The sequence below is a fragment of the Gallinula chloropus genome (genome assembly GCF_964237585.1).
Source record: "Gallinula chloropus genome assembly, chromosome: 6".
NCBI classification, from domain to species: Eukaryota; Metazoa; Chordata; class Aves; order Gruiformes; family Rallidae; genus Gallinula; species Gallinula chloropus.
The window spans coordinates 17,728,108-17,750,932 of record NC_140091.1 but is presented as its reverse complement, the minus strand read 5'-3'; the positions used below and the strand labels follow the sequence as shown (position 1 = coordinate 17,750,932).

At 41.6% G+C, this 22,825-nt stretch overlaps 1 protein-coding gene across 1 annotated transcript in view; it reads left to right on the top strand.

Annotated features, from left to right (window-relative positions):
* Positions 1–22,825, top strand: part of TGFBR3 (transforming growth factor beta receptor 3) — a gene marked incomplete at both ends in the record, with an annotated part of 97,107 nt that overhangs the window by 44,093 nt on the left and 30,189 nt on the right. The window contains 2 exons of the mRNA XM_084266121.1: positions 7,155–7,292; positions 19,090–19,273. Of these exons, the coding sequence (XP_084122247.1) occupies positions 7,155–7,292; positions 19,090–19,273 (322 nt within the window). The remainder of the gene's footprint in view (positions 1–7,154; positions 7,293–19,089; positions 19,274–22,825) is intronic.

Genomic DNA, 22,825 nt, shown 5'->3' with positions numbered 1-22,825 from the left:
TCTCTCTTGGAAACTGTTGGCTCCCAAAAGCTGGACATTGCAATTTACTGTAGCTGGCTTGGTATCAAATCCGTGACACAGTATTCAAAGAGCATAGTAAAAATACCAAGGGTTGGGGGGGAAGTTCCCTCTTGAATTCACAGGCCCTACATAAAGAATGCACCTTTTTCTTTCATTTTAAAAAGAAATAGTTGGTCTGGGGATCCTTCCCAAGGCAATTGATGAACACTTTTGAGAAATGGTTCAGTACTAGATCCTGCCACTTGAGGTGTATTCATGGATTAATCCTTGAGTGGATTGTTTCACCACTGATGTATGTATCGGCGTTGTATTTTTCCAGTGGATTTCAGTAAAAATTTTAAACTTCTTGTATTGGATAATATATGTTAATGAACTGTAAAGATAAGTTTCTTCTTGTTAGTTTCTTTGACTGTTGTAATACCAGAATAAGGTGTGTCCTATGTGTGAAAAGAAAGAGTGAAACCATTTAGGGCAGTGATGGGTATAAATTTTCCAATGTCTGTTCTAAATGTTGCCTGATTTGTTATAATTAACAATCTTTTCAGCTCAGTAATGAGTTAAGATGCCACAAATCTGTCTTTAGTACATAATTTTTAAGTCAGAAAATGTGTTTATATGGTCTAAGAGTTAAAATTAGTTTTTCCCTTCTCTTTTAGAGAACAGCTGTCCTAGCCCGGGCAGTGTAACTCAATACTGTGTAGCATATTTTGTCCTGGTTTATTAGCACAAATTTGTAATGGCTGTTTTGGAAAACGTGCTATGACTTTATCTCAAGACCTTCACACTGGAATAGTTAATTCAACCTTACAAATCCTTGGCACTTGACTTTCATCTTTTTAGAACAAAACACAGAGTCTGCGATTTGATGCCTTGAAGTCAGCAAAACAAAGTGGTCCTTTAGCAGCAGTGTTGACTTTGATCAGCTTTCAGCGTCTGTGCCCCTGCCGTTCTCGTAGTACAAATTGCTTTACCAGAGCAACGGGGCAGGAGCCCGTAGACTGTTTTGCGGTTGGTTTCTGTGGTGATACTCAGCCTTCCATGAAACTGTGATCTCCAGGGACTGAGAAGCCTCTGCAGCTGCCTTAACCTTGCTGCCGCTAGAGACCTTAAAGGAACTCTGCAGAGGCTCTGCAGGCTGTTGTGGCGAGCGTGAATGCAGGCAGGTATGGCTGGCTAAGTGATGCCAGCCTAAGTCTGATAGGTGTGGCACCTATGAAGCAGGACACCTTTTCCAAGTCTTAATTTATCTTCTTTAAAGCATTTATAATGTATATTATAAGATTCATTCTAGCAGAAGTGACCGAGCATCTCTGCGGTTCATGTCCTAAGTGTTATTATATGCTGCTTGTTGTAAGCTTTTTAAAAATGAGTTTGTAGGTTTTGATGTAAGATTTGGAGGAGCGTGTGCCAGAGGAGGCTGCGAAGGGCAGACATGAGTCTGGAAGAGCCGCTCGCCCGACAAACAGCTGCCGGAGCTGAGCCTTTCTGAGGGGATCGTTTCTGACACACGTGTCCAGAAGGTCTGGCCTAGCCATTGATTGCACAATGAAATGCTGGCTACGCAGTAGCTCAGTGATCAAATGAGCCATTGGCTGGGAGCGAGGGATGTGTTGGACCACATTGACTCCATTTCCTGTACTGTTGGTATGCTGCTGTCTGCTGGGTTAATGTGCTGTCCTTCACCTTCCGGAAATAACAGGGACAAGCAGCTGCTTGTTAAATGGACTGAGGGACTGACAAGTGCTTTAGTCCAATTAATGATTCAGATTGAATTTTATTTTGCTGTTGTTTGACCAAAGTGCTCATCAAGTTGTCTGAGATGCAGAAGACTTTGACTGAGGTAGTACATTGTTGAGAAGTACAAAATGCATGTATTTTATAAGCTTGTTTCAATCTACAAGAATGGATGGAGAGTATCTCTCTTTAGATATGTCATTTAAAAAACCAAGCTTCTACTGTAGGGGAAAAAAAAGAATTTTACCACAGAGCTCACACTTGCACACTATGTTTTCATATCTAGATATACACTGCTATAAATATTTAACAATATGGATTCTGCCAGTGAGAATAGAAAAAGAAGGAAAATTTCTAGTTAGCTCTTCTGCTATTAGATAGAAACATTGTTTGGTGGTTTGATGTGATCCAGTACCTTTCTATTAATTTCTGAAATGCTTAGAAGATGCTATGACCTGTCTAGACATTTGAGAAAGTATGTGCCTTGAAGAGCTCACCAGCTACGATGAGACAGAAGGGTGGCTGGGAGAAGAGGAGCACCATTTGAGATTAATCCAGTCTATGGGTGAACTAGAGCCACAGAGGGGGCACTCCAGCAAAAATTACTTTTTGGTGAGAGAAATGGCTGTATGCAGTAGGGACGGGGATCTTCCACTGCAGTGCTGTGGGTGAAGGCAGCCATGCCAAAAGTTAGCAAAGGGGTGAGAAGGTGGGAGCATGGATATGGCAGCCGAAAGCTCAAGGCAGAGCTAGAGAGGGGATGGTGTCACACTGGAGCTGTTGGTACAGCTGAAATGTGGAACTTGTGCCTGTGTCAATGTCATGAGCTCTTAACACCTTATGAGTCCTGTTAAGCCTTTTAATCTTCAAAGCAGGAGAGGAAGAGGCATTTGGGCACTTCTGGTACATAGTTAAAGTCCAGGCTCATACTTGGACTCTGCAGTTCAGACTATTGCCTTTCTCACAGAAACAGCTCTTACCTCTCTGGTGAGCTCATTTTGACCATGCCTACCTTACTTGGGCTGAAATGCCTGTGTGGTAGCCCACTGACTGCTGTTACACAAGGTGAAACCCTTATCATTGGCAGGTAGGCTGTTGGCAAAAGGCTCTTGAATCCTAGTAACTCCCCAGCACTTTTCTTGGAAATCTTTCCAAGGACCAGGGAAGCATCTTGCATAGTAGACACCACTGTTACGTATATCATCAAGCAGCAACAGTGATGGGGGCAATCATAAATGGGGGGGAGGGGGGAGGGGTGTGGATAGTTATGCTCTGAGTAGTCTGTTAATGTTGTAGGATTTCTCTGTGGGAATGGTGACATTCAGACCAGGCTTCCTGGGTGCTCCTTATCATTGCTAGCTCTGAAACAAAAAGGCATTACAAAAAATACGTTGAAGAAGATGGTCCTGAGCAGGTTTTTAGCAGCTCTGGGGTTGTTTTTTTTCAGTGTAGAGAACCACATTGGTGCTGAGGATTCTGTTCTGCCAAGAAGAACAGTGACAGGGAATATAGTGCCAGAGGCTGCTGCAGAACCAGGCTTGCTCTCATTAATTGTATTCTTTCTCAGGTTTAGGACTAGGCATATGAATTACATGTTTTGTTGCTGTCTTACTCATGAGCAAACTCTGCACTCTGAGTAGTGCAGTGCTACAAAATTTCACTTACTCTGGACATTTTCACAGGAGCACTTAATATACTTATGAAAAACTAATTGATTTTGTGTTACAGCCCTGTAGCTTTTCTTAAGGACCAGTCTGCACTTTTCAGGCAGAAATGTAGGAAAATTCCATTACGTGATATAACTTATCCTATGGCTCCTGCCAAAGGCATGGATAGATATATTGCCACTTCTGAATGCAGCTCAAACTTTGTTGATTATTTCCATGCTTGTATGGAAATAATACTGTATGTGTATATTATATATGTATTTAATTTCCAAAGCCTAAAGGAATACCAACTACAAAATCTGATGGTAGGCCCAGTTGCAGGGTCTCTGATTTTCTCACTAAGGTAGTATGATTGCTCTGTATGCTCTCTCATGTGACCAAACCAACAGGCTGAAATCTTCATTAAGTGTAAAACATCTGTCTTGCCTGATTAGATGTTGGCTTTGAACAAACTTGTCTGAGATCAGTTGAAACACAGATACTTCTCCATTTCCTTGTTACCCAAAAGAATTGGCTCAGCTCTTTCAGAGATGAAGTTTTCAGTGTGTTATATTCCTTGTATCATTACTGATTTTAATAAATACCAGAGGTTTTAAATATAAAAATATCTAACACTTCTAAGAGGAGCCTCTTCTTTGCATGGATTTGACATTCTAAGAAAAACACAACCAGGGTGCAAACCCAAACTGAGTGTCCCTGTTGGCCAGTGTGAGAAAATTGTTACTGTTTTTTAGGTTCTTGGTTATTTAAATACATAAACATATAATATTGGTCATTTCATCAATAGGTGAGTTAGTCTTTTCTTCTGTTAGGATCAGAAGAAACCAGTTATCATTGGGTGTGAAAGTGTGGTTATGAAGGCTGGTAAGAGTGAATATATTTAATCGGTAGATTTTCTCTTTGACACTAGGAAGCTTAGAGAGTTTAAAATTGAATGCATTTTATGCCATTTGGAGCTGAAAAAATATCAGAATAAAATCTGAACTCCTGTGTGCCAGATCAGAACTGCAAAAGGACTACTTTGGTAAACAGTGGTTTTATTGTTTAGTAAGGAAACATAACCCCAGAACAGGGTGATTATATTTAATACTTTAAACAGCTATACTAATTAGCTGTGATTACATCTGAAAACCCACAAGAATTAATGAAAGCTTTTTAACAGCCATGAATTTAATAGCGGTTCTAAACACCTTTCCCTTCAACTTTCACTTCTCCGTTTCTAGGCAGAAAAACAAAGTGGGAGCCTTGTAAAACAAACAATTTAATCTTCCTTATTTTCAGCTAACAGAATTATTTTGGTTCAATAGCCTGATACTGTAAAAAATCATGACTAAGATCATGACTAAGATCATGACTGTTGAATGTTTGAAGTCTGTCATCCCGTTAGCATTCAGCACGCTAACACCCTGCACCTTCTGAAAAAGGAGGTATTATATTCTTCTGAGGCAGCAAATGGAGATAAGTGCAGTCCCTGAAAGTTTTCTTTTGGAAATCATCGAACCACGGGCTGGTTTGAGTTGGAAGGGACCTCAAAGACCATTTAGTCCCAACCCCCTGCCATGGGCACAGACACCCTCCACTAGCCCAGGTTGCCCAGAGTCCCATCCAACCAGACCTTGAACACTGCCAGGCATGGGGCAGACACAGTTGTCCTGGGCAACCTGTGCCAGTGCCTCCCCACCCTCACAGGGAAGAATTTCTTCCTAATATCTAATTTAAATTCTTCCCTCCTTCAGCTTCAGGCCGTTCTCCCTTGACCTGGCACTCCCTGCCCTTGTAACCAGCCCCTCTTCATCTCTCCTGCAGTCCCTTTAGGTACTGGTAGGCTGCTGTAAGGTCTCCCCAGAGCCTTCTCTTCTCCAGGCTGAACAACCCCAACTCTCTCAGCCTGTCTTCATAGAAGAATGCTCTGATCGTCTTCAAATGCATGAACACAACCAGGCCTCCTGCGAGGAGAGGCCAAGCGGCAAGGAGGGTGCCTGCCCTTGGGTGGAAGGAGGGTGGCGGTACGCAGCCTCCCCGCAGGCAGAGCCAGCACAGGTGCTCATTCTTTAATGCAGTTTGGTTTTAGCACAGATGTGGAATTATTCTTTTCATATCAGTTTTCTAACAAGTTTTAATCAAGCATAACAAAAATTAAGATATGGCTGTCCTCAGTGCCCCAGAGGGGTGCTTATGGGATTTGACGTCTATTTCCCTGTGGGGACATGAGACGTGTTCATTCAGTGGATCTAGTCTGCACCGAAGCTTTGGTGTGGTAACACAGCCAGTGGTTTGCTAGCTTTTTCACAAGCAATTAAGTAGCAGAAAAAGGTCTTTCTGTTGTCTTGCAGGTGTCTGTCAGACCTGAAGCTGAGGTTTGACTTCCACTTTGCAGTGACGGTGAACTTTTCACTTTTGGAGGGAAAAGCTAAAGAAAGAATAAAAAATGAAGCTTGGTTTTTCTTTTGAAAAGTTTTCTAGTGGCAGTGGGTATCTAATACTCAGTTTGGTTTCTAGCTTTTACGTAGTTAGTTTGCCAGATGAATCTGTGTTTACTTCAATGGTAAAGTAACTGATGCTTACCACTATATAAAAATAATGTAATAAACTACATAGTGGCTTCTGTCTCTCAGATTTCCTTTCATATGTGGTATCAGGAGACAAAATTCATTCTGAGTTACCGGTATGCTAATTTCTGTGTTCCACCACTCAACTTGGTGATTGGATTGATGTTTGCTCCCTCCATGCCTTTCTAGGAAAGGGTTGTGATTCTCTGTCAGGGAACTCACCTGCCACCCACTGTTGAGAGACACCAGCTTACCTGCTTAGTCTGTGTGATAGATCATCCCTCGATTGCACACTAAACTTTTTCCCCTATAAAGCAGGATGAACTATCAAGCCAAATGCTGACTGCTTAAAAAGCTTATTAGGTACTGCAAGACCACGATGGTTTCAATTGAAACAAGTTGTTGCATGCTAAAATGTGTCAGTTTGAGTGAACAGCCCCCAGATTGCCCCTTTCTGAAGGGCAGCACTGGGAGAAGAAGAGGTGGGCAAGAGGGTCTTTAGCAACCACAGGCTGGTTGCTAAAGATGACCTTTAACAGGATACCTCACTTCTGTGATGTCCACTTGCCTGGGATCATTTTCCCCACTTAATCTCTTAGTTAGTCCCTGAAGACAGGCTTTTTTTTTCCCTAGTGTATGTTAAAATTTCTGTTGGAATTCCTTCCATAAACTAGTGTAGTGCTCACTTGTGTTTCTGGATTTGTTACTTCTGTTTTTTATTTGTTTAGTTTTATGTTTTGCAGGTTAGATTTATGCCCTAATAGCATCAGCAGATGAAGTTTGCACTGTAAGCCAGCTTTGCAGGTTGCCATCTAGAAACCAGAAATCAGGATTTGCTTTGCAGTTCTTTTTATCTCCTTGTTCTCCAACTCTCAGCTTAGTGGTTTGACCTTTTGCATAAGCTATTTTTCATCAGCATCTGCCAAGGTTTTCTTAAACACTTTAGCAGTGCTTTGCAAGCGTAGAGCACCAATGTTAACTATTTCATTCTTTAAATTCTGTGCTCCGTTGACTGATTTTTTTTTTTTTTTGAAGCAGATTAATCTATGATCTTGGGTCAAGAGATCTGAGTGGTGGAAGCCATAATATATATAAAAAATGCCCTTTGAGTCATTGCTTCAGATTCCATTTTTGGTTTGAAACATGTAAGGGAGTGTTCATGTATTTCTGTGTTTCTCTGCAGGTTACGTTACATTTGAATCCGATTTCATCAGTGCATATTCACCAAAAGCCTCTGGTGTTTCTTCTCAACTCTCCTTTGCCCCTGGTCTGGAAACTGAAAACAGAAAGACTGGCACCTGGAATCCAAAGAGTTTTCTTTGTAAGTATACTCCGTCCTCTGGCCTGCTCTATATCACAGCTGCTCGTCACACAAGACATTGAGTTAATGACATTCATTTGTAAGTTTTTAAACATACATTAAAAAACCCCAAGTTAACAGGAGGTCAAGTTTCAGTGTAGGGCTCTGGGGAACAGTTAGGTGGCAGGGCAAAGCAGTTTGGAAAAAAGTACCCAATTACTTGTTATGTGAATGCAAGGAAAAGAAACCAAAATGGCTTTTTCTGCATGTCGTGTGGTTACTGACACCAGCAGCCGTTCCTGTTCAAAACGCTGGGAGGCCATAACAGATTGCCAGTCCTGACTGGATGTTTAATAGTACCATGATGCAAAAAACCCCTCAGAACAAGGGGAATTAATATGAGTGGACACTAGTTGTGTGGTCTCCGACCAAAACAAAAATCAGTATGCATTGAGGTCAATATGTACCATTACGGTTTATGTTTCTAATGAAGCTTGGTCTATTGCAATGACCGAGCTAAGCCCAGAATGAAGTCATTTTTATTTCTCAGAAAGACTGGAGCACTGCTTATAATGTAGGATCCAAATATTACCTAGTATTTGTAAATCATGTCCTTACAGTTTGCCAGGACATTCAAGTTTGCTATTTGTAGTGAAACAGACAAGTTGTTTGGATTAAATTTTTAATGCGTGACATCATGTCTAATCATGAGTTGTCTTTATTAAAGTTGCAGCTTTTACTATATTCAACTCTAATTGCAGAACTAAACTTGACTCTTTTTCTCTGTATCCTTATACGGTTTAATTTTGTTGCTCCAGCAGAGCTGACAGCGATAGGCAAGACTGGTCTGCAGTGCCAGGGGGGAACTTGATGGTGTCGCTGTGTGTGCAGCAGTAGGGTTGGGAGATGGGCAGTACTGCAGCATTAGTGCACTGGGAAGCGGCACTGCTCTCTTGGTTGACCTGATACCGTGGTAACACCATCAAGTGCACCAAGAGTCCTATCACTTCCTGCACCCCACAAGTTTTCTAGAATTGTCTTTTCCTTATCATTAGAGTAGCAGAGTGGGAGTACCCTTGGTATTTTGGACTTTGAAGTAGTCCATCCTGTTTCCAGTGCAGTGCATTCACTGACTGGTGCAAAGAACACGGGCATGTTTACATTCCAAGGTATTCACAATCTCAGGTTTTCTCATTACTGTGTTAGACTCTGAACTGTTATCTTCTTGTTGACCATTCCTGGTATATCTTCTGGTACAGTTCCGGTCTGCTCAGAAAATGACCGAGGAACAAGATGATAAGCAACTCTGTGATAAGCTTCCTCATTCCTCTCCTTGCTAAAAGAAATGGCACCTTTCATCGGCTGATCAAGTTTTGGACCTACTTTCAGTTCAGTTTAGTTTTGATCTCTTCCTACAATTGCTACATCATCACTCACATTCCATATCAGCTAGTTTGTGTTGAGCTATCTCTTCCCTTCTCTTCCTCCTCCTCCTCCGTGCTTTTCCCTCTCCTCTCGCCTTGTCTCTGGGAGTGAAGAGGTGTTCTGCTCAGAGCCATCCATTTCCGCTCTGCAGACTGCGCCAGTGTTCAGACTGTGATCGTGCCGGGCTTGCTTGGTTTGGCTCAGCGGGGCTTCGGCAGGCTGCATTAAGGCATAGGAACAATAGGAATGTGCCTAAGGCACCGGCTGCCAAAACTGTATGATTATCTAAGTGTTTGCTTCAGAAAACTGTTTCAGGCTGTCTTGGTTACAAAAACAGGCTTGAAAACGTGAGCAGCAGTGGTCCTGACTTGTGCCAAACAAGAAGTTATCTGACCTCAGGAGCTGCCACAGTAAACCTGGGCACTGATGCTGCAGGGAGCATTGGGCTGTCACTCGGGTGCGGCAGGAGTAGCTGGTAGACGGTACGGGTTTGGTTCTCTGTTGGTGGGACTCAAACACTTCCTCTCATTCCTCCTGCCTCTTAGGCTCTGCTGGTCATGGTAGGGGCCAAAAGTTGTGGTGCCTCTCGCCATCTTTCTCATGTGCCTCTGTGGAGCAATGTGCTGTACCGGTACAAGAGCTTTCTTTCTGTTGCAAGGAGTGAACTGGCTCCCTGTGTTGGCCGATCACTAATCACATTTAAACATCCAAATAGCTCTCTATAACAATTTCAGATCTCTTCAAATTTCATATAAGTTATGTATTCTTCCTTCCACCATGTTAAGGTTCTATTTTTCTTTTCCATAAAGAGTTTGAAGAACGAGATTGAAGAACAAAAAATGCTGGGGTACTGATCCACCATTGCCTCTCCCAGTCCCAACAGTCCCTAGAACGCTCTAGAACTTTTTCTGTGTTCTCCAAGGCAATAATTTTTCTGCAAACACAAGTCCCTTATGAGGGGCTCATCAGCCTTTTCATGTACCAGTTTCTCAGTAGCTACTGTGGCTTGGGATCATAGCCATGAGGTGACAGGCTGAACAGCTTCAACTGTGGTGATCATCTGTTGCTCTGCCACAGTTGACTCTGCTCACAAAAACAAATGCGTTGTTTTCCCAAAAGCCTTGTGAAAAAAAGCACAGAATCACAGAGCATGGAAAACATGAGAAATGCTGAGGAAGTCCTAGCAGCAGCTGTGCAAGACGCCAAAAAGCAATTGAGGGGCTCTAGCTTGGTAGCAGAGCTGTTTCCCTGCACTGAGCTGTGCCAGGCTACAATCCCTGGGACTGTCCCAGGCCTAGAGGAGTCTGGCCCTTTGCAGAATTGAGAATTCTTGTTTTGGGTGAGTTGTGGGGCAGATGTACATACTGTTTCTATTCTAGTAGTAGAGAGGATCCCTGCCTCCTTACCAGAGCATTCGGTAAGTTTTAGAGAATTAAGCCTCTCAGTGTGAAGAACAGCTCCAAGGGATGCAAATTGCAGAGCTCTCTTCTTCGGCCATTGTTTGCAAATATTTGGCTTCTCCTACTCTGTCTTGTTCATTCCCCTTAAATGTGTAGCCAAATCAGAAAACAAGAGTGTTTTGAATCATAAAAGATTTCAAATTTAAAAAAAAAAAGAGCTTTATTAACGCCCGTGAATTCTGAGCTCAAAAGAGAAAACTGTCACACATGCCATAGGAATGTCATAAGTATTGTGTCTGTCTCTATGGAAGCCTCGGGCAGGATAATCATTGACTTTCCAGCCTCTCTCTCCTTCAGGTTTTTCATACAACACACCCATTCACACTTTTATTACTATCCTGTATGTAAAATATGAATTGTGCTGTTTCATTGATTGTTCCCTGGTTAGAAGTAGTTAGGTAAGCAGCGTAAAGAAGTTTAAATGGCAACTACTGGGACTTTCTGCTGGTAAAGACAATACCCCTATACCCAGGTCAAAGTTTGTATTTAAAGGATCATGAGTGGAGTCCTAGCTATTTCTTTTAATTACTAGCTGTTATTTTTTCCCTGTAAAGCATCATAATAAAGTTTTTAAACTGTTAGAGGGGAGCATGTTAGAATTAAAAAAATACATACAAATTAGTTGCATTAGAAGATTCAAGGTAATTTCTAACAAAGATGGTAACTCCAGGATATGAACTGATAATCAGAGCACTCTGTAAAGTGCTGTTAGTACCATTGTACAGATGGATAAGCTGATGCACAATCAGCTTAAAATTTATGATGGAGCAGAGGGTAGGGGCAGGGCTGTGTGTTCCCAGTGTCTTCCTTAGGAAGATGGTCTGGTACCTGTGCTCTGTGACTTCATTGTTTGAGTTTCCACTAAAGCTAACCCACTCTGGATTGCTTCATTTAAAGAAAAGGATTAAAAGATTGAAAGCTCATATCAGCACATATCCAAAAGACCAGGAAAACAAAGTACTACTGAGTTTAGCTGGAGTTTAAGTTCTTATCTTCAAGATTGGATTTTTGCCTTGGGCTGGTCCTCCCTAAGATAAGAGTTTGAAATTGGGGAGGGAGCAGAAATTTAGCCTTTGGGTGTATGTTTATAGTATAGAGGGTAGCATAAAGTACCTTCACAATAAACAATTTTCAGTATAAAAAAGTAAATTGGGTGTATGCATGTGGTTTTGCAGTCATTTTTATCTCATGATGCACATAGCTTCACTCAGCACATGGCTTTCTCTTCATGGAGGCAGCTCACAGTTTCACTTTCACAAATGCTTACTGCTGGCTAAACATCACAGTGGAATAAATTATCATTAAATAGTGTGCCCCAACCAAACCAACGATTGTGTTCTGTTGACACAAGGGGTTTTTTAATGTAATGTTTTGAAGATGTTTTTTCCAAACCCATGGCAATGAATGGGAGCATAGTGATGCTTATGGAGTGACAGTATGGTGGAGGAAGCCATCTGAGATGGAGCATGGGTGCTAGAAGCAGATGTTCTTTACTAGTTTGCTGCCTTATTGTATTGTCATTTTGCTTCTTGGGACATCTTTCCCCATCTATGAACCAGAGAGAATACTAGTGAATAGTTTTAAGGTAAAAAAAGTCAGCATCTTGGTGAAAACCTGACATAAATTTCTGTGGGTGTTAAAGAAAAACGAATATATGGTGACTGCACAGTGTGTTAACAATACGTTTGGCACAGACAGGATTATTTTCAGACTCTACATGAGTTATATATATATCTTGATGGGTTATGTAGGTGGTGCTGGGAAAATTATTGTGATTTTACTAAAGTCAGTCTTGCGTCTATTCTCATTGTGTTAAAAATACGTATAACTAAGCATCATGGCCTTTCAGTCCACAAATACCACGAGTGGAGTAGTGTGTGAACTTTGCCTGACCTGAGTAAATGAAAATCACTACTTTGATTGCTGATGTAGCTGGTCATATTAGTCTAATTGATAGTTTTCCGTGTCACTAAAATACAACAGTTTGGGAATGGGCATTTTTGGTTCAAATGTTCCTGAGCTGGACCAGCAGCCCCCACATCACATGGGGACCGGTGCATGGGTGGGAAGGTCTGCTCATTTCCATGAGGGGAATACTTAGCATCTGTGCTAAATAGTTCTTTTTCTTCAACAGGAGATAAATGCCACAATTGTATAGGAAAGAGAGAGTGGGAAAGGAAGTTGAAGGAATCTTCGCTGTAGTGATTAGGCTGGTTAGATTAGGATAGGTCACAATTTTACCAAAGCTAGACAACACCTTAGGAATCACTTTTTACCTGTGATCCTGTAACAGGACAGACTTGCAGAAAACCTTACCAGACCTCTCCCACCATCCCACTCAAGTTTTCTTACAACAGAATAATTTCCTCCCTTTCCATCAAGACGTCATTTTCTCTCCTTCCCTAAAAGCAGTTTATAGTGAACATGGCTTGGCAGAAAATCAACAGTTTTATGAAACTGCCGAGAAAGAGGGTTTTATAGGTGCTACTCAGCAAGTAATTTTTTTCTTTAGAATTGGTAGCTTTCTCAATTGCTTTTATAGCCTCAGAATGTCTTTACTGGGCAAGTGAAAGTAGCGAGAATTAAATCAGTGAAAAAACGAACCCAATCCTTTGTGACTTCCTGGCAGAAGTCACCATCACAATAGGTCCAAGAAAAACCCTGAAATAATCTGCTTATGTGATTTTACATCATATGTGATTTAAAATGTGATGCTTCAGCTCTTTCTCTGAGGTAGTTATTCAGGCAGCTGAATGAGGGAGAGTTATTGATGAGAAAGCAGTTATGCAAGCAAATAACGTTGGTCACAAGAACCCCTTTAATAGCACTGAATGTGTGTGTTAAGTTAGTAAAATGGAGGAAGCAACAGCAGTAATGATAAATACAAAACCAGATCACATGCTCTTGGCTTGAGATTTGAAAAGAAAAAAAAAAGCTTTAAAGGCAAATAAGTGATAGAATGACGAGTTTAATTATTAGTCATTTCTCTATTTCTAAGAAAAAAATACATGTTCTTATTGCTTGAGCCAATAGCTGGTTTATTCCTTTCGCTTCATGAAAATATGGTTTACATATTTTGGGTCTCTGCCACCAAACCACAGGCTGTTCTATGGTTTGCACTAGATTTTGGATGCCTGACAAAACTCACTGAAAAACAAGTGCTATTTGTTTTCCTGTGCCTAGTATTTAACGGGAAATCAGGAGGCTAAATTTCCAATCACTGGTTAAACAGACCCAGATGTGAACAGAGCGCTCTGCTAGGAGAGGAGCGAGAAAGGAGAGGAAATGCATGACTAGTGATAAATTTGGTGCAAATAGTGACCTTTCACTAGTCAAATGTAAAAGCAGTAGATTTTCAGTGTTGTGTAACAGTGTGAAGAGGAATTTAAAAGGAGGTTTACGTTTTTACTGAATCCTGCATTTGGGTTTTGGATTTTATTTTTTTTTTATCTTCATCATTCTTCTACTCAGAAGCTGGAAATAATCCTGTAGTTGCCCTTTTCCACTTGGCAGACTTCATATCCCCCCTTCACCCTCCCCACACCATTTCCTTGCCTTTTGAAAGAATGTGAAAATACCATGAAGTGTCTAATTAAAAGCAGTGTTTAGTAAACAGTAACTCTTATTATGCTTTTCACAATAGTAAATTTCCCTGGAGACTTTGTGGCCTGATTCCACCCCCTGCAAAATCCTGCTTTTATAAAGTCTACACAACTGGTTTACACCAGGAAATATCAGGGGGACCTCTGGCTATGTACAGTGGTTGTTTTTACCTTCTTTTTGTCAGAAGATTTTGTCAGAAGTATGGATGGCAGAAAATGACAATTGTGTCACTTTCAAATGTGTATTGTTCACATTCAGTAAAAGGAATTTAAGGGTACAGTAACCCTCATAAGACATCTTTAATATCTAGATAGTTTGGGGTGTTCTTTTTTCATTCAAAACTTGCTTTGTCAAGACATGACAGAAGAGAAGTGATATTTTTGACTTATGAAGCCAGATATAGTACACGAAGCAAATATGCAATGTGTAATTTAAAAAAAGTCTGTATGTGGTAGTATGATGTCCCAAAATAGGGATATTTTATGATCTGTATGGGTCTTCTGCTTTTACTGTAAGCACTTTGGTTTGGGCAGAAATATTTCAAAAATACCAGCTTGCCAGTAAACTTCAGAGGAAGGCAGGCAGACCGGTGTACCTTAGTTTCTTCTTTCATGGGGTATTAGAGTCCTGCACTTTTTTGGAGTGTGGTTTGCTGAGAGTGTCACACAGTTCATACTACATCTTCTGCTGTCCCAGGTGGTTTAAGCCATCACGCAAGACTCGGGCTTTATTTCTTGGTGTTTTGTTCACCTTCAAGAATAGGCTGTCTTCATGGGTCACCCCTACAACCAAAGCTGTGCATTGATAGCGTGGATAGGCCGGGTCTGGATGCTGCTGCCTCTTGGATCTGATGCTGGTCTTTCTGGTTGCTGCCACTGACTGATCCCGAGTGCTCTCATGGTCCCTCTAGGAGCCCAGACCCATCACTTTCAGAGCAAAGGAGGCTGGTAGTTAGGAAAACTTGGGCTTTAAATTAAACCAGGCTGTAAGAGTAAGGAAAGAAACGGCATTCTGGCATTTAGTAGTTGTGGTGTGTTCCCAGACCTGTGTTGAAGGAGGCTAAAGGACCTGGAACAGGCATCTGTGATGGTCTTTTCCCTTGTCTATGGTCATGGCTCCTCTTCTTTGCTTGCTTCAGTAAACAGGGGGTTTAGCTAGTGGAAGTTTACAGAAGCAGACGGTGGATTTTGGCAGACCATTGGTGTTAGTGACGTGAAGATAATAAATCACAACAGGTTGTGTAACTGAGTCATTGATTCCAGTGGAAACTATAGCTGCAGTTGCATAGATATGCTTTAATTCTCCCCTTCTCTTCTTCCACTAAATTGAATCCAACTTGAAACACAATCCCTAGAAAAGCTTCTGCTACTTTATTTTGTTCAGATCAAATGAGTATTACAATGAATCTGAGATGTTGATCGATTGAGTGGACGATTACCTGTGTGCAGTTAGTAACTCCCACCTTAGTCCTAAATTTTGGGAACAGATTTCCCCTTTACACTGATTTTTTTTTCTTTTTTTCTGTATTTCCTTTAATTCATGCTAGTAACTGCTCTGTGGGGAGGTTTAATGCTGCACTTGCTTTGACATGTTTTCAGCTTGAATGGAAAATCCCAGGATCTTCTTTCTAGATACAGAAAGGTGTGCAAGAGTCTGATCCTATGAGATTTTCCTTTCATCCTGAGAAAGTGTTGAGCAGCCTTAATATTCCTATCAAGTTTTTTGATAATTAGCAAACTGAACATCTCCTAGGAAAGATAATTAAAATCTAAAATGTAATCAAGAAGATGATGCTTCTTTTATGTGTTTGTTTTTAAAAATGTGAAAACTGGAAGTGGTATTTTGTGGTGACTGTAAGTGGTCTTGAGAACACTAAACTGAAAATGAAAAATTTTACTACTGCCTGAAAGCATCACACCTCTGGCTGGTACAGACTATGCAAAGCTGATAGATGATTCACAAACGTTGCATGTCATTTCAAAAGCAGCATGTTTCTTAGTCACTTACCAAAGAGAATAGTTCTCTTAGTGACTATGGTATGTTGTATGTACATTTATGAACAGTAAAGAATATATTTTTTTGAGTTTTTGAATACCTGATATTTGTCCATCTAAGGCTTTACTTTTCCTCTATAAGGCGACCAAAGAACACAAAGTACATTGTCAAAATACACCAGCTGAGTCTGAACCCCAGGTGGGGCTGCTCTGGAAGTTGGGTGAAGGTGTTTGATTTTATTCGTAGCAAATTTCTCCTCTCCTACACAGTCTGCCAGAGGTCAGGTGGAAATGTGAAAGATGCCACTTTTCTTCTGCTAATGTATTTGTCTCAGTCTTGGCTTTGCAGGTGGCTTTTTTGGTTCTTGTGCTGGAGGGGCCTTGGCGGGCAGTGGTGTAGCTGTTTCTGTGAGGGGAGAGATCAATTCATGCTGTGTAGCTGTGCACACTTAGCTTTCATTCCGAGTCATCTCCCAGAGGTGCCTACTTCTCTCTGAAGGCTAAATTTTGAGCTTGCTTCCTACTTGGGAGTTCTGAATTATAACTACCTTAAATACTTAAAATGTCAGCAAAGTGAATATTCCCCCTGGATCAGGTTCAAAAGGAAAAAAAGGGCTATAGGCTTTTAAAAGGAGGGAAGGAACTAGGTAAAATAAGAAACAGAAGATGCTAAGGAGCATGTGCAGTGTTTACACTCACCAGTGCATATATTTGAGATGACCCTGTGTTGGTGCTGAGCATTGTTCCTTCTGGGGAAGAATAACTTAGGCCACTTGGCACTTTGGCCAGTCTGCTGATGTCCTGAACTACCTCATCAGCCTTGCAAGGGCAGTTCTTGTAAGACTGGAAAGTTTTCTCAAGGGACACATAAAAGCTGTTTTTCCCTCTCTCCCCAGCATGAGATGTCTGTGTTTCTTTGTACAGTGGAAAGCAAATTGCAGTCCCTATTTCCCCCAGTGGTCAGAGGGATAGTATTGTGTGATCATGTCCCTAACCAGGCTCTGTTCTTTGATAGCATACCCAGGTTTTGGTAGCATACACTCAAAATGCTGCACTTGAGCCTCACATCCTCTGACTGCAGAAGACTCTGAACCACATTCCTTGCTGTAGTTAGTGGCCATGGCCAGTAACTTTTGCAAACAGATTTTCCACATCAGACCTGGAAGTTTTCTCGTTTAGCTCAGAAATTCACCTACTTGGCAGGTAGGTGAACTCAGCAGCAGAGGAGGTTTCTGGTGCAGTTACTTTTAATGTCCTCAAAACAACAGGAAGAAATAGAGCACGGGCACTTTTTCCACTCTGCAACTTCTGAAAGTAACCACTGAAGGAGATGAAGTGAGGAGATAAAAGTGTACGTGGTGGCAGTTTCTTAATCACCCAGTCGGCTGTGTAATGAGCGCTCAGATAGAAGTTGTTGATGTATTCCCAAATATTTAAAACATTCTTTGGTTTTAATGCTCTGGGTGATCCTCAGCATGTTAGAGAGCGCTGCTTTTGGTTTGTTCTGAAGAGTAAATAGTTAAAAGTTCAAGGCAGGTGTTGAAACAGTGATGGTTGCCTTTTTTGGAAAAGTCTGTTGAATTCTGTCCAGAAAAAATAACGTGCTTGGCTCACTTAACCTTGCCTTAGGTCTGTGTAGTAAAAACCCCAATGTTGGCAGGCACAAAAGGACTCTGCGCTCCTTTCTGAAAACTGGTAGTGGAACCAGCATTTGAAATAGACTTCAGTATGTGATTAAAAACCAAATTCATAGAAGCATCATGTCTATTTAGAGATGTTTACTGTGTGATCATGTAGTGAGGATGCTTGTGCCAGACTTTTTAGTCACTCTGTTTTCTGTCAGTTCCTCCCTATCAGGACTTGGTAACTTTGAGGTTCATTGATAGGATCTGTCTTGCAGGAAGGCGTTTGTCATGCCGCAGGATGATGCAGAAGGTTTTCAAGTTTTAAGTAGTAATAAGTGGAAACCCAGGTGTATTCTGCGGAAGAAAGCTTTTGTGTTAACACACATTTAAATATCTGAAATATCAAAAGAAAACTACAGTGAAAATGCATTATTGCAAGATTATGCTTTTCTTTGGTCAGGGTTTAGAAGGAATAATGTTTTTCTCATGCATTTTCCTCAAATGTCTCAAAAGGTTACACTGATACTTCTTTAATACTGACCGTCAAAAGTACCAGAAACATTGTGAAATAATGTCAATTAAAATCACTTGCTGTACTTCCCCATTAAACTGTTATATTTTTGAGGCACTTCCGTTCCCCAGAGTTGAATGCCAGCATCTATTCAATATCCCTGCAAAATAATAACCATTTAAGTCCTTAAATCCCACAATTTTTATGTGCAGGAGATTTTTCTGGTTGGGCCAGGTCTCTACAAAGATGTCCCACCTGTCTCAGGTATAGATGATAGCATTGCTAAGAGGCACTCTGTATGTGGTCCCTGCATGACGTTGTCTTGTGCTGTGTTGTCTCCTCCTACAAGACTGTTCGGACTATAAAATGATACTGTGTTAGGACCACTGGAGAGGCGCCACATACAACCAATCCCTGGTGCAGCCTTGTCCAGGTGATGGAAGGTCAAAGTGAATGCTATTTGCTAAACAGATTTTAAGTAGATTTGGGGGCAGTAGATTTTCTCCAAGGGCAAAGCTGAATAAAGACATTTTTCATGTAAAGGAAATGTTTTGTGGTAGTCATATGAAAAGCAACAAATAATTAAAATAATTAAATCTGAATTGAAATGTTAGTTTAAACTTTGAAAACTATTCTGGCAAAGGGATTCCTAAACTGGCTTTTTGTGATGGGTCTGGTCAAATTGAACTCTGAATTATGTGGGCCCTATGTTAGGGGAGAGTATGTGATATGTGCACAATTGATGCTAATGTAACAGCACAGATAAGATCTTGGAAACCTTTGTGTGCCAAAGGGTGTAATTTATCTGTCTATTTTGGCAAATATTTGTAGGTGCTAAACAAGCTGCAATATAACATCTTGAAACAGTGCTGGGAACATTAGCTCCAGGGAAGGTAATAGGTAGTTGCCATTAGTTAATTTCTGTAATTGGAGCCTAACTTCAGATAATCTCTGTCAAGTAATTGCTATTGATTTATTTTCATTTATTTGGGTGCTAATTGGTGCTGATGGGTGCTTTGTTTTTTAAAACCATCTCTGAAAAAGGAATCATTGCACAGACATTAGAACACCTGCAGTTTAGTCATTGGAAAAAAGCCATAATCACCTTCAGTGAGTGCATTTGGGTGTGACAGGTTACACTGCTTAAACGCTGCCTGCCTGTGCAGCACCACATTAAACCCATGTTTTTATTCCCATCAGGTGTCTTTAGGTTCCGTTGTTCAGTTTGAGAAGGGAAACTTCTCCTTGTCAGCAGAAACAGAAGAAAAGTTTTTTCCTGAGAAAAATGAACATCTGCTACAGTGGGCCCAGAAGGAATATGGAGCAGTAACATCCTTCACTGAACTCAAAATATCAAGAAACATCTATATCAAAGTAGGAGAAGGTAAAGCAAAACCAACAACATTGATAGGCACTTCTAGATGGTGAGAGTAAGCCTTGCTGTAATATTCTTTCACACTTTCTATTTTAATCTTTAAACATACCTCTCATTTTCCAAGTGATGTGATATGAAAGGGGAAGGCGGAGAAATAGGAGCAAGTCTAAAGACCAGACCCTGGATTTAGGCAACTTTTAACAGATTCCGGTGCCATAGTTGTTTTTTATGTTGGTGTGCAATTGGCCAGAATCTTACAAGAGTCAAAACTTCAGCTTTTAAAAGGAATAAACTACTCGTGGTAATTGTTTTGGTGTCTTCATCTGCAGGGCTGAAGTAGAGAACCCAAGCTGGGGGGTAATTTCTAGAAAGACCTGGGTTATAATTTGTTCACTGTTTGTTTGTATAAGGATCCAGGCTACTTTGGGCAAAGAATTATTGCTTTTCCATGTTGGGGTCGGGTTTGGGCTGTAGCTCTGTACCTTAGCAGTGCTGCAACAGCTTTAACAGTGTGAACCTGTGGAGTACCTTTCTGCTCATGCTTTCCCTCAGCTGTCTGCTTGTCCCCTAGCATGTCTTCTGCAGGGGACTTCCACCCGAGCTGGTCACAAACCATGGGTAACAGAAGAGCCATGGCTCTTCTCACTGTCTCCTTGGAGCAAGGCAGTAGGTTTGGAGGGTTTATGCCCTGCTTATCTGTATCCATGTTTATTTGCTGGAAAATAGATAGATAGTAAAAGGAACTTGGCAAGGAGAGCAGATTTTCTTCTGCTGTGCAGGATGACGGGGAGGGGGGAGATGGGATGTTTTAAGTTGCCAGTGTTCCTTACCTAATGGTCTGAAATTCACTGTTTGTTTTTGCTCTCCGACGAAGTCATCCAAGTTCAGGCTAAAGCAAACATCCAGGTTTAGGCTAAACCAAAACCTGCAAGATTAGAGGCTGGTAAAAGTGAACTGGAACTGATTTGCAGTGCAGCTAGTGGTCCAGATAATTTGAAAGTAATTGTTATCTCTCATGGTGTTCAGTGTTAGGGAAAAGTAGAAATCAATAGAACGTTTAACACCCCACGAGTACTGTTATGCTCCACATTTACTAGCATCACCAGCCTAATTTAATAGTACTTCAACAGGATTTCTAGCAAAACTCCTGCGTAGCTGAGCTAGTTGGCCACAAAAACTCTCACCAACCCAAAACCTTCTGGGGATAAAACATTCTTTCCTAACCACCTGTATCTGATGATCTGATTTCCTAAAGCATGACGCTTGCCCCCCGAAATCGGAACATGCCCGTGTTGCTTTTATCCAAATCCTGCCAAATTTGTACAGGATTCCCCTCCATGATTTTTGTTCTCCTTGGCACTAGTCTTAGATTTTAATGCCAAAAAGTCATTCAGAAATACATTTATTAGCTTATTAAAGAGCTCTTGGAACTTATACACAGGAGTAGTGGTCTCTATATTGCAAAGATGAACACCTCATATGTCAGAAAAACAGATGAAGTTTTGTTTGTTGATTTGCACATCTCCAGTCAAATGGAGCAGCTAAATGGGAGAGGTTTGTGTCATCTCTGCATCGATCCTGCTCTGGTGGCAGGGCTGGACTAGATGATCTTTTGAGGTCCCTTCCAACCCCTAAAGCTCTGTGAGTCTGTGATCTTCAGGATGTGTTAAAACACAGTTTAATTAGGAGTAAATACACAGGATGGAACTTGGCAGGCAACCAAAATAGATGGTTTCTGAGAAGGCTTCTACAAACTAGCTCAGCTGTAACAGTATTTGATTTTGATTTAAAGTCTTGACAGAAGAATGAATGTGGGTGTATTGGGAGGTGGGGGGGTGGGGTATGCATGTGTTCAGGATGGGGAGAGGGTTGGTTCTTGAACCACAGCACTAGTGCAAGGAATTCTATGGAAACCACATGGGATGCAGACCTGGTCTGCTGCTCTGCTGAGTGAACGGTGGAAATTCAGGATTCCACAAACCACAGCATGTGCTGATGGACATCTCAGGCTTCTCATTACTCATGCTTCTCAAGGGCTTTAATCAGGTACCCCCAGCTGCCAGTCTGTGAATCCCAGCTAGTACTACTCATCTATAGTTGGTCATATGAGGTAGTTCCTTGCTATGTGGCTGTTGCAGAATTTAAAGGCAGGGCTTGTGTAACTGTCTACAGTTCAGCTTTACTCTAGTTAGAAAAAACTGAAACTAGAATATTTTAGAAGTTGAGGCTGTAGCTGGCTACAGCAACAGAAAATGCAAGCCAGGGGACAAAGATATAGGAAGGGGGTAATCTTTCATGGAGTAGAAGTGCTTCTGATGCCATAGGTCTCTGAAATCACTTTGAAACTGCAAATGAAAGGCAGCCAAGCAAACTAGTGAGCTGGGCCATGGCCAAGTGCATCTGAATCCTGTTGATTCCAGAGTGGCTGATCAAAGACTGTGGGGATGGTGAGCACAGCAAGAACTTAAAGGGGCCACAATGAGGGCTGGGAGGAAGGCGGCACTAGAACTGGGGTTCTTGTTCTTGCTTGGACTTAGGTAGTGAGGATGGCAAAGTGATTGCCGTGATAATCATGGTCAGATCCCAGAAAGCAGGACTGCTCATGGTGAAAGTGATCTTACCACATGTTTTTCAGCAGGTCAGTTTAATTACTCATGCTTCAATAGGTACAACTCAACAAGTCAGGAAAACGTAGCAGTTAGGTATACGTTACCTAGTGCATCTGGTATCACTGGTGTAAATATAGGGCAGAGCTGCTAGCCTGGGGAGAGCTGAATTTCACTATGTTTCTTAGCTAAACAAAAAAATACCCCATCAACCATAACAGTAACAGGGCTGGAAATGGTGCAGCCTGCTTAGACAGACATTGTGCTCCTGTGCTGGCAAGAGCTGAAGCCGCAGTCCTGACAGAAGCTGCAACCTGTACATACTAGTGCACATATTCTGCACGCTGGACTCACTTGGTTTGGTACTTGTAGGTGTTTGCATTGTGTCAGGCTTTAGCTGTGTGTCCTGTAGCCCCTTCCCTGCTTGTGTTTATACCCTGATGTTAAAAGCTAGTTGATGTTGTGATCTCTGTTGTGCTAAGGGCTGGTAAACTGCAAAATACACACAACAAAGCCCTGCCATCAGAGTGGCTGAGGAATCATCCCAACCGCTTTACCCCAGCTCAGACTTTGGAAGGCAAACTCTCTGCTTAGATTGGATTTGATTGCTGAATTAAACTGCTGCTGCCCAGGGTGCCTGTGTTGGAGAGTGACACCTGATTGACCGTGCTCCTTTTCAAAACCACCTCCTCATGATTTTAAGCTGAGTTACTCAACTTTTATCCAGTTAACCAGGAACCTCCTAGTGACACCTGATTTGTGCAGAATAGTAGACTGTGCCTGTCCTTGCCTGTAAAATGGAGATATTGCCTGCAGAAACTACAGATCCCAGTGTGCAGTCCTCCCTCCTCATCTGAGCGGCCTGGCACATGCCAGAGGGGAAGGCAGCTGCCAGCCGCTGCGCACAGCTCCCCTGCGTGCAGTCTGGCGAGCAAGGCCCCGCGACACCCAGGCA